General features: G+C 36.1%; 1 protein-coding gene across 1 annotated transcript; it reads left to right on the forward strand.

Moving 5' to 3' along the window:
• The first annotated feature begins 844 nt into the window (after positions 1-844).
• On the forward strand, positions 845-12,264 carry drd4b (dopamine receptor D4b). The gene is made up of 4 exons (XM_046858493.1): positions 845-1,856; positions 5,927-6,036; positions 6,281-6,879; positions 11,451-12,264. The coding sequence occupies exons 1-4, from the start codon at positions 1,620-1,622 to the stop codon at positions 11,693-11,695; spliced, it is 1,191 nt and encodes a 396-aa protein (XP_046714449.1). The 5' UTR covers positions 845-1,619; the 3' UTR covers positions 11,696-12,264.
• The last annotated feature ends 906 nt before the right edge of the window (positions 12,265-13,170 follow it).

Raw genomic sequence — 13,170 nt, forward strand, 5'->3', positions numbered from 1 at the left:
TTTCAGTCATGAAAGAGTTGATAGTTAAACTCTTCTTGAAGAGTTATTTCAGTAATGTGATCATATGAACACTGTATAAGGCAACACGGAAAAGTAGCTCAAGATTATTTGTCGTGTACAAAATGTTAAGTCTGTTGTACATTGTAATTGTCATGGGGTTCAGATACTCTACAGCTAAAACATGCATTCAAAATAAGGACAATACTACAAAATATGCAAAATAATACTCCTGGTGCAAAAATGGTGCACCAACCCCAAAATATGGATGGTCTAAGCAACAAATATTTGGTCAGAAATTTAGCAAGAATTGTTATTGCAGAATTGTATCCCTGGTCAATATATTCTGGTTCATTATGTCCTTAATTGGGTGGCATCAGGTGTGGCAGATAACCACACAATGTCTAATCTTTTAAGAAAAAACATCCGAAAAAATATTGTTTGGAATATTTTGTATATCATACTGTATATGTGTGTTTATTCAGCATAATATCATAATTTAATAAAGGCTTAAAATAAGTCTATATGAATGAATTTCCTGTTTCTAGCTTTTCAGTTAATAGTTACCAGCAGCAAACATGAGTGAGAACTGGGACAGAACATGTCAGGAGTACAAATGCTAAATTCTTGCTAATTTTCACAACCATATGTTGTAAAGGCCAACAAAAACTCTCCCATTATTCACTTAAATAGAATAAGAGTGCAAAAGGTAGCAGACTCATAATGTGTGGGGTCTGGGCAGTAGACAGACAAGAATATAACACGAAGATGAAGCAGCAGTACAAAGTAGCATTTATCAAATGTGCAATACATTAAATGTAATAGTAGACATAGTGTGCATCTACAGAGAGTATATTAGTCATATTTATTGCAGTGAAAAAAAAAAACCCAGGAGTGGTACATAAATTCATGGAGAAGTAGTTCAGTACTATTAAGTAACCCGATCAAACCCTCTCTGGTGGCGGGGTTTTTTTTTGTGATCTGACCTTTACAGAAATAATTGTGTACAGACATGATGTACCTGTGATGTACACAGACATGATGTACTAGTCTTAATGCTTAATCTGCGTTGTCAGTGGTGTGCCAAGAGCTAATATGCATGTAGATTGTCAGCTCTCATTATAGTGTTCTACACGTGAGAGACATCATCACCATCATCATGACTTTCTTCTTCTTCTTCACATCCTCGCCATCACTGAATCACATTGGAACCGTTAAATGATGTAAAGCGGTTCCTCCCACGCGGCGCACCTGAGCAGGGGATCTGAAAGCACTTCCAACTTAGAGTGAGGGCGCAGAGTCTTTACAGTCCTCAGTGTCCAGCTTCTACACGGATCATCCAGGCTAAAGTCATCGGAACTTCACTGGATCAATATCAAGAAATATATTTCAAATCTATACGCGAGAGCAGCTTTTATTAGTGAATATCCACAGGATAAGCAGCAGTGCGTCAAGAGACGGAGCTTCGAGCCGCTCCGTCAGACATGGGGTAGTTTTCCAAAGAACCAAATATGCAGATGTACTGATTTAACGAAGGTTCATCTGATGTTTGGGTGAAGAAAAAAAAAAAGACGTTCTCGTTTGGACCACAGAAAAGTTGTCCATGTCGACGAGGATTCAAGATGAAGAACCTGAGCGAGCTGAACAGCACCGCGCCGCCCATTAACGAGCACAACTTCCCGGCGCTCATATTCGGCATTTGTCTCATCATAGTCATCATCTGCGGCAATGTCATGGTCTGTCTTAGTGTGTCCCGGGAAAAGGCTTTAAAGACCACGACCAATTACTTTATCGTGAGTCTGGCTGTGGCTGATCTTCTGCTGGCTGTGTTGGTGCTGCCGCTGTTCGTTTACGCCGAGGTAAGACCAAACCATACGGGGAAAGAACGAATATACTCTGTCTGTATAATATTTATCATGAGATTCACATGATCTAAAATAGTTTGGGTAGATGATCAAATACATTTTCTACAAAGAAGTAATTAATATACAACGAAATCGTGAGGTCTATACGTAGCTTCAGTTATGTATATAAGTGGTTTCTTTCTTTCTTTCTTTCTTTCTTTCTTTCTTTCTTTCTTTCTTTCTTTCTTTCTTTCTTTCTTTCTTCTATTTCAAACCTGATAAGTGGCCATTTCTTTTTCTGATGGGTCTGTCTGCTAGGTACATTAGTCCATTACAGCACTTAAAAAGCAAAGATTCCTGGAAGATCTTTTGGAAATTCCTCAGATTACCTTCATGACAGAACCATTATCATGCAACCTTTTGGCAAAAGCAGTTTAAAACCTTAATGGTTATTAAAAACCCAATTTTGATGAGTGCCCGATAGAGAGAGAGAGAGAGTGAGAGAGAGAGAGTGTGGAAAGTCCAGATCTTTTGAATATGATTTGCTTACTGTATATCTGCTGCCATTTTTAGGAAAAGCAGTCAAATATTTATAGGTTCATATGAAACGTTAGTGAACACTTATGCACCCAAATTGAACAGTTTACAAACATGAAATAAATTGTAATACATCTATAGATCAAACACAATCATTATGGCAAAAGTAATATAACAAGACAGTTAAACAAGTATTCTATTTTTTATTCTCAAATCCCACTTTATTTGGGATAAGAATACATTTGGAATATTGAAATAAAAAAAAATTAAATAAATAAAAAAACTCTACCCTGACACTTTAGTCGCCATCATATCTGGCCTGATTGTTATGAGACCTTGAACATGTGCATGAAGGGGATTTGTGCTCTGCTGGTTTCATGTTCCTAGTAACTACCAAGGAGCCAGTGTTGGGCCCATGCGTGGGATGTATCCTCTAACAGTATTGACTGTTTAATGCCAGTCATGTGAATAAATGTAAATGTTTATGGGCGGACAGAGTGGCACATTGTGCAAAATTGATCTCAGAACAGGATGCAGTGTTTTCAAACTAATAAATTATAACATCATTAATTACATCGCCTTTTATGACCTAAATATTTAATTAATTATTAATAATCAAATGCACATGCACATTAGAATTTTCAGTTTTACATTTACTTTATAATCTCCAGCCAGTATTGACAAAGCATTTGTTTGTTAATGAGTCAGGGTCAAGATGGATCTGTAGCCTACTCAAGAACAATTGATATGTAGTGGTTACACACCCTGAATGAGATGCCAGTCTGTTGTTGGAAACACACATATTCATTCAATATTATTTCAGCTACTGCATAATTTTTCGGAAGTGGAAGGAAACCAGAGAACCCATATAAAACCCACACAGGAACAGGGCCATTTTACTGCATGCATTGCTTTTCTAAGCTGTACTTGAAATGTTGAATAAATATTAAAACACTGAGCAAAAATTTCCCCTATGAGCATGTGCCATTTGAGACAGCTGGAATATTTATTCACTCATTCATCTTCGGTAACTTGTCAGGATCATGAAAGCCTATTCTGGGATGTCCATCTATCACACAACAACATGCACACACATTTGTAATTTCATTCACACAGGGGCATTTTAGAATAGCTATGCACGTGTATTTGGGATCGGATACGAGACGAACATGCAGAATTCCGAACAGACAGTAACCCAAGTGCACAGATAGTAACCTGAGTTTAGGATTGAACCCAAGGCTGTAAAGCAAAAACACTTTCTACAACAGCACCGCCCCTCCATCTGGAATATTCAGTGCATTCTAATTGATTTATTTTCATCCACAGGTAATCTCATTCCCAATTACCAGATGCTCAAAGAATGGGCATAAGAACTGTATTAATAAATCACTTTAACATTTAGCATCTTAAAAAAGTCTTCATGGAAAAGTGTCTGAACTGAAACCACTTTAGGTTTCTACATTAAACCTTTATTTTTTGTCCACTAGGAACTAGCATAAAAAAACCCTTAAATGATTTTTTCTTTATTAAATACATACAAGTAATATAAAGGATTTGTAAGACTGTAATTCATGGAAAAAGTCCTCATAAGCTTATAATATACAATGTAAACATTTGCACAGAAATAGGATAAAAAAAATTTTTTTATTAATATTTACTTCTCTGACCAGATTCAATTAAATTCAAGTTTTTCTTTTTGATATTTTTTAAGATTTTTGATTGTTGTCCTGTTTCACTGTAGACCATACCATTTACTTAATCATTCAACAGGACCAGAGCATCCCAATCCATGCCTCAAGAGGCCTGGAAATACCTCTGTTCTCTTACATGTTTATAATTTAATCCAATTGTCTGATCCTATTAACTTTGGGTCACTAGCACAGGTTTAATCTGTATGCCTCGTTGCATAAGACAGCAGTTTAGCGATGCCGTAACAGACAAGATGAAAGTCAACTGTATGTTGAGGCTCCATCCAGTCCACACACTTTATTATGAGGAAGCAGACAAAACCAGAAAAAATCCCTTAAATGGGGCATGAATGAAAAGATTAACCTTCACCCAGTTGGTGTTTGTACAAAGACAAATCCCCAGTGTGGCACTGAAAACCTCCAAGTTTTATATAGCTGAGGTTTTACAGTAAGAAAAATAGGTACTATTGAATTTAATAACACATTGGGAGTGTTAAACGAGTGGTTCTGAATAAAAACAAATGTGCAGATTTGGCCCGGATTTTAGAAATATTTCAAGAGTGAAGATTTATGGTGTCCAAATCGAGTTTGAATGACTAACAGTAAATATGTATATATGACAGGCAAAATGAACAGTCACATTCCTTAAACAATGCTGAAATGATGAGTATTAAAAAAAAGAATTACATGAAAACAACTGAAGCAGAAGCCCAGTTTAAACTCAGAAATAAATGTATTTATAGTATGTGTAAACATATATTTTTCTTCTTTCGGCTTCTCCCATTAGGGGTCGCCACAGCGGATCATCCGTCTCCACAACCCCCTGTCCTCTACATCTGCCTCTGTCACACCAACTACCTGCATGTCTTCCCTCACCACATCCATGAACCTCCTCCTTGGCCTTCCTCTTTTCCTCCTTCCTGGTAGCTCCATCCTCCATGTAACCCATGTCCTTGCTCTGCACATGTCCAAACCATCTAAACCATCTAACCATCTTCGCCTCCCTCACCTTGTCTCCAAAACGTCCTACATGCGCTGTACCTCTAATAAACTAATTTCTAATCCTGTCCATCGTCTTCACTCCCAACGAAAACCTCAACATCTTCAGCTCTGCGACCTCCAGCTCCATCTCCTGTCTTTTACTCAATGCCACTTTCTCAAAACCATACAACATCGCAGGTCTCACCACAGTCCTATGAACTTTCCCTTTCACTCTTGCAGAAACTCTTCTATCACAAATTATTCCTGTCACATTTCTCCACCCACTCCACCCTGCCTGCACTCTTTTTGCACTCTTTTGCGGTTGCGGTTGTAAGAGTTTAAAACAGTATGCATAGTGCCAATTATTTTTTTGTAATTAGTTTTTATTAGATTTTAAACATGTTAAAATCTGATAAGTGTAAAAGGCAAAATCATTTACACCATACATAGGTTGTCTGATTTGTATATATAATTTGTATTGCTATTAATTGCCTAAAAGATTCCTTTCCATTCGAACAGTGGAAGTTTTATTGTAGAAATCAGGGGTAATTGGAAGTCCGTGTTCCAGCCCTAGCATTTTAGCATAGTCAATAAGATATAACAAAAAGTCATTAGCACTTAGTCAGATTAGCAAATTGACAAAATAGCTCAAAATAATGTAATAGAGAAAACAGATTGTTTAAAGATGAGAAGGAAATATGTGTACCTGAGACCATGGTGCTAGTATAAACAAAACAAGAACAATCTGTTTAATCATAGCCATGCAACTTATTACTAATTGTTAAGCTTTAAAATGATATAACTGAAACTTTTAGCTGGTGTGGATGAATGCATTTGTGCTGATTGGAAATGGTATATATCGGTCTATATTCTGTGTAGTTTCAGGGTGTCTGGTCCTTGGACATGGTAGTCTGTGATGGCCTGATGGCTATGGATGTGATGCTATGCACTGCCTCTATATTCAACCTGTGTGCCATCAGTGTTGACAGGTTTGCATTTTGACTTTGCATTTTGATTCATTTCTAACATGTACAGAAAAATATATTCTTCTGAATAGTGTTAGTAGTCATGGAGCTTAATGAAAACACTTTCTGCAAAATGTCTATAAACATAAACAGCAAGATTTAAAACTATATGAAAAAAGTTGGAATTTGTCATCAAGGCACCAGACATCATTCTATGTATAGAAAGTTCATGCTGTTCTGGTTCTACTTCTGTGCATCCACTTGACAGGTTCATCGCAGTGTCTGTGCCATTGAACTACAACCGAAGGCATGTAGACCATCGACAAATTGTTCTACTCTCAGGCACCTGGCTTCTTGCCCTAGCTGTGGCCTCCCCTATCATTTTTGGCATAAACAATGTTCCGAATCGTGACCCGACTGTGTGCAAGCTGGAAGATGACAACTATGTAGTGTACTCTTCTGTCTGCTCCTTTTTTATTCCCTGCCCCATTATGCTCTTGCTGTATTGTGGAATGTTCCATGGCCTTCGTCGATGGGAGGAGGCCCGTAAGCTCAAGCTGAAAAAGAGTATCCAGGCCTGTCGTAAGCTTCAGCATGCCGCCGCTGCTGCTGCTCTTCCACCTCTGGCAGCTTTGCCAACTCCAATGCCCGTGTTGCCTCGTGTCATTCAGCAAGACCTGGCACAGTGCAATGTGGATGAGCTTGATGATGACATGCAGCCCAGCAGCCCCTTGCCACCGGAGTACAATAACAGCACTATTCAGACTATTGCCTACGCTGAAATTCAGAACACATCCCAAAGAAAAAAGAGGGCCAAGATCAATGGCAGGGAGCGGAAAGCCATGAAGGTCCTACCTGTTGTCGTGGGTAAGTGTTTAAATGAAAGATAACTAATAAATAAAAAATAAATAAGTACAATGCATAAATACTGTATGGATGACAAGACATAAACCAGGGTTCTTCGGTCTCCACAAAGGGCCAATGTGGCTGCAGGCTTTTATTCCAGACAAACAGAAAGCACAATTGGTAGTTGATTGAAGTCTAAGGTTGGCTGATTAAACACTTGGACTCAGCTGTGGCTCCTGCTTGGTTAGAATGAAAGCCTGCAGCCACACCGGACCTTTGTTTATAAGATTAAAGACCCCTGCATATAAACCTTACTGAATAGCCATAGTTTAAAGACTAGACATTTCCCCCCAAAATTTTCATTTGCTAAAATATTCTAAAAGTTAATAATAAACACCTAACTGATATCCTTGGTGGTTAAAACGCTGTAGCAATTATAAATATTATTAGTATTTATGTAAATGACTTAAAAATCATGCTTTGTTAGCCTCAGTATTTATAAAAAATGACTTGAAATCCGGACTGATTAGCTCATTTTTGCTAACTGGCTATTTGTCCAGTAAATATCATTCACACCTGTAAATACTTATATAAAATACATGTATACACTTATAAAGACTTATGAACTGAGGTAGGAGGCTAGGATTAACAGTAAACTTATTGAGTTAAAAATCCTTTGAAAAAAATTAGATTATAAATCAGCACTGGTTATCTAGCCGACTGTTTTAGCAGACATGACAAGCACCCTGTCGGATGTTATGAAAGAAAAAATACTGTCAGAATGGCTCAAGTTAGCTAGATGGTAACAGAAATTGCAAAAATAAAATACATATAACAATGAGGTTTATAAGTTTGAAGATGTCCATGTAGATGCAGATGTCAATCCTTTGCCATGTATTGACAGAGTTTTTTTGGGGGTTTTTTTGGTCACGTCCCAAATTATTATGCATGATGATGCTGACATGCAGTAGGATTTTTAAACTAGAAAGAAATTTTAAAGAACAAGCATGGCAGCTGACAATCAGAGAAAAAAAGTATTTTCAGTTCCTTAATAACCTACCAGAGGCAATGTGCAATTTGTCGGTAGGTCCAACAAATTCTGAAGCTGTAAGCACATACTGTGTTGGGCTAGAAACCCTGCAACACTCAGCATAATTTGAGTTGTTATGTGACTCATGTCGGCCAGAAACATAATTTCTTTGTGAATACGTTGAGTAGATTTTGTATGCAGGCATATTAGTCTTTCTTTAACAAACACACACACACACACACACACACACACACACACACACACACACACACATTATTTGGCAGGGGGGTTGTTGGCAGCACACAAGAGCAAGCAGTAGAGAGTTAAGTAACATGATACCTAGTTAGTAATTTCAGCAAAAAAAAAAAAAGTACTCAAGTATTTACTTCTCTTTATTTTTGATCATGGAAAATTAAACACATAATGACAACTTGTCCTGTTTTATACTTTGGTAGATTTAGAAAAAAAATAAATCTAACATCTACACTGCAGTGTTTTTTTCTGTAATGTTCCTTATATTAAAGCAATCCTTTTTTGTATGAACTGTATTCATTTTTCTCCTGACCCATGTCTTATCACAGTTCAATCCATCTCATGATTCAGATTGAAAAATGATTGTAATCATACCTATGCTGGAGGTGGCACTTCTAAGTGAAAGTCAGTCAAACAAACAAAAAAAAAAATCTAAGCTCTCACAAGACATCTGCATTCACACCATTTTCTACTTAAATCTATTTTCACCATAATGTATACCATGTTTTCATTGTGTCTCAAACTGTTTAATCTTGAACACTTTCAGGCATGGTTAAAGCTCGTCATGACATTACGCTCATTAATTTTTCACTAAGAAGATAAACTGATTCAATCAGGTTTGAAGATGCATTTATAGATTATTTTTGCATACATTGCATTTATTAAGGTTATTACATTGAGAAAGTCATACCTGGACATTAGTTTATGATAGTCTCCTTCAGCATTTTCCTGGAGTCTCATAATGCATTGTCAGTGATGGACAGAGAGTAACTGTACCTAAAAACATTTTTTTAAGTTTGAGGATGCACTAAATAAAATAAAAAAAAAAAAACATGCCGTTTCTCGCTGCTTTAAAGGGAATACATAAATTGCATTAAATAAGAATGTCTTGTAAGCGTAATCCTACTGAGAGTTTGTGTGGTTCTCTCAGACCTTTTGTCTGGAACAATAGAAAACTATAAGTTTATGATGTGTAGGAGAACGGAACACTTAAGCAGTTCTGATTGTTTAGATCTTTTACTTTTTATACAATTAATTAAAATGTAAGTAATTTGGTACTTTTACTGAAGTAGAATTGTAAAAGGAAAACCTTTTACTGGAATTATTTTTAACAGTGGATTTGTACTTTTACGTTTTACTTTTACTTTAGTATACCTAATCGTGTGATACATAAGATATTTTACCATATATTAAACATATTTTAAATATCTTATTTACCTTTTATAATAACCAATGATTTACAAATATGAATTCAAATAGGACAGCCTGATATATTTTCTTATAATATGTGAAACCAGATATGCACAGTGTGAATTACAACAAAATGGGCTTCTATCCAGTTTAATCAACAATTTCATTCCCACCTTGTATATAAAGGAGACAATCACATACTATTAATTTAGGTCCAAACTTAAAGCGAACATAAAATACAACATATTACAGTGTCACATTTGCTGTATCAGAGTCCAACCCCATTAGTGGATATTTATAGAAATCCCATCATCATTTTTTGAATAATTTAGCATGACATACATAAAACTCATTCATAAATCCAATTTATGCATTCAGGCTACGAGTTTCATAATAATATTTGAATTTAGACACTAAAGTCATTTTCACAATATGCTCATGTGCGACAGTTGCATAATACAGAATAAATATGTGTGTCACCGGTGGCATTAATGAATTATCCAAAGCTTTTTGTGCGAACTGTGTTGTAATGCCGGCTAATTCTAAGACTCAGACTTCTCAGCCTTTATAAGAAGGGAAGGAGGGCATGCTGCGTTCAGAGCATGCTGCCTTTTTAGAGTTTGATCCAGGATTTAAAAATGATGTAACATTTATCTCCTTCGAGATGTCTAACTAGTTTAAAACAGCCCCTGGTTAACAAACATCTAAAGTCGTTTGATAATTTCAGCTGAACACAAGGCCACACTATGCATTTAGAGTTTATATTTTAAGCCCAAAAGTTGCTACATATAAATATTTACAAGAGAAAAGTTACATACGAATTGATGGAAGTGCAGCTTATTTGAAATCAAAGCGATAAAATTATAATGTAGGCTATTTTATCATGCTTTTATGCTGCATCCACATCAGCATGGATTATTTTGAAAATCGAAAGTTTTGGCCATCATTCGACACTAAGAATGGTGTTTGCCCAGTGAGTTTTCAAAGATACTCTCCCAAGTAGATAGTTGAAAATGCCATGTTAATGCTTTGTAGTGTCGACTGAGAAAACCTTTCAAAAACAAAAAAGTTTTCTTTACAAAAAAGTATTTTTAGTCATATGATGCAACACATGAGACATTCAATACTGTAATGCAGTTATTGTGTATGTTATCCAGTTTGATAGTGTTTGTTCAACCTTCAGACTACATTTGTTTCAAAGTGAATGGGACGTTTACTTGCAATTGCATCAAATCAAAATTATAGTAAGTAACTGGATAGCTGACAGAAATGACGCAAGCCAAAGCTTATGTTTTTAAGCATGCGCAGTATACAGATGTAAGCTGGTGTAGACAGAGTGCACTTTAAAACCAAAATACAATTTTCAGATCTATATTAGTTCTTGTGCTCTATATTAGAGCAGTATTGATGCTCAAATTCAATTCAAATTGTATTTGTCACATATACAATCATACAGAGTACAGATTATTTTTTCTGTCTTGAATTGTAGAATTAAAAGTATAGCAATTTGTTTAAAGTAGCATGCAGTCATATAAAGAAAATGCATTCATGGTCTAAAGGACATCTGCTAAGATTCATCTGCTATGATTATATCTATCTGTAATACGGTATATATTCTTTATTAGCTGTCTATACATTTTTTATAACAATCTATTTTTTCCTTAAGGTAAGTAAGTTTTAAGAGCACATATCCTGATGTCTTTTATGTAAGAAGAAAATTAATAGACTTCAAAAGGACCGTTTCTAGTTAATTAAATTACCTAAAAATACATTTTAGACTTAAATATTGTAATTCTGTTTAACTTCAAGGTTTGAATCATGCATAATTGAGATATACCATGGTTAGTTCTTAGACCTGAATTCACAGTGTCCACCATTGTGCTATTTTGGTATTAAAGCCTCACTATGTTTGCCCTGAATAAGAAAAAAATTATGAGTTTACTGGGCTGCAATATCATCAATATTAAACGTTTTACAAGTCGGTTTCATTTTGAATCACGTCCTCTACGATTGGAGTCATTTCATTTAATTCTCTTTGTCTCCAGGTGCTGTCCTTTTTCTGTTTTGTATCACGTCCTCCAAGATTAGAGTTTTTTCATTTAATTCTCTTTGTCTCCAGGTGCCTTCCTTTTCTGTTGGACTCCATTCTTTGTGGTTCACACGACACGGGCCCTATGTGAGACATGTGAAATCTCACACTACCTAATGAGCACAGTGACATGGCTGGGTTACGTGAACAGTGCAGTGAACCCCATCATCTACACCGTCTTCAACACTGAATTCCGCAGGTTTTTCCACAAGTTTCTACATAGCACCTGCTGTTACTCGCCCAGAAGAATGGACGAAATTATAATGATGCCATGAACTATTGTAAAGATTGAGCACATTGGATAAAAAAAAAAAAAAACATTCGTATGCACATTTAATAAAACGGTGCCAGTCATTATGTACACCAGTCATGAAGTTATACACCCTGGCCTTTGATCAGGTCCACCTACCAGTAATGATGTATTTGATTGAGTGTAAAATTTGTCAGCTGCCCTTTACCCTGCCTATAAATATTATTCTCAGTGCCGCAGTGGTGATGGTCTTTTGGTAGTACTACACTGATGTAAAAGGGAGGGGTAATTGTGAGAGATTTACCTGATAAAATCAATCAAGAATAAGAAACAGATGGTGTACTAAGCATCCTAGTGTAAGTAATCGCATTGTATTACTTTCTGCATTCCTCTTTTTTCTATAACGGTCTGTTGCCAATGCTTTACATGCCTTTAAAAACAAAATGTATTCTTGGCCATCAATGCATTGTGCCTATTTACCAAGTCCACATTTCATGTGGCGATCATTTAAGTAAAGAGACATATGATGAATATTCACCTGTTGACTGACATTTGATTTATTCGATATGTGGTGTGTTTTATATAAAATAAGCAAATAATATAAACTGAATTAGTTTGGTTCATTGTGAACATAGCTTTTTTACCCTAAAAAAGCTATGTTCACAATGAACCAAACTAATTCAGTGTCAAGTTAAAAAAAATGATCATACAACTTATTCTAATTATTCTAATTAACACTAAATATAGATCAGCTGTTTCATTGTGTGCAAAGACCTTACAAAGCATCCATTGTAATCTGCTTGCTGAAAGTTACCAATCAGGAGAGGGGTATAAAACAATTTCCAAAACCTTTGAGGTACCACGGAACACCATAAGGGCCATCATTACGAAATAGACAAATGGAGCATCACAGTGACATCACCAAGACAGGACGTCCCCTAAAATGTATAAAAAGACGAGGTGTGTCTTACCAGGGAGGCCGCCGAAAGCCCCAAAGCAACATAGAACTAGCTGCAGACATAACTGACAAGTGTTAATAACTCTTTGCATGTGACAACATCTCGTATACTTTAGCTGTCTGGGCTATGGGGTGCGGGAGGGCTTGACGAAAGCAAATTCTCACAACATTCAAGTTTAATTTCTCACACCAAAACATGTGAAGAAATGTGATTTACTGCTGCTTTTCTTCAAAGTGGGAAATTTTACCATAAAAAGACAGAGTGCACAAAATAAAGTGGTTCAACAAAGTAGTTTATGAATGTACACAGTTGTGTTTTTTTTCTATTTTCCGAAAATATTTCCGATTGTTTTCACTTAATGTTTATACATTACAATAATTGAAAAAAGGTGAAAAAATATCGGACTTGATTTATTTGGTTTTAATATATACAGTGTGTGTGTGTGTGTATCTGTGCTACCACAGCTACTGTGGTAGCTCAGTGGTTAAGGCGCTGGGTTACTGATCCAGATGTCACGCCAAGTACCCTCCTAGCTGTCTCC

Source organism: Silurus meridionalis, chromosome 9, assembly GCF_014805685.1.
Source record: "Silurus meridionalis isolate SWU-2019-XX chromosome 9, ASM1480568v1, whole genome shotgun sequence".
Lineage (NCBI taxonomy): Eukaryota > Metazoa > Chordata > Actinopteri > Siluriformes > Siluridae > Silurus > Silurus meridionalis.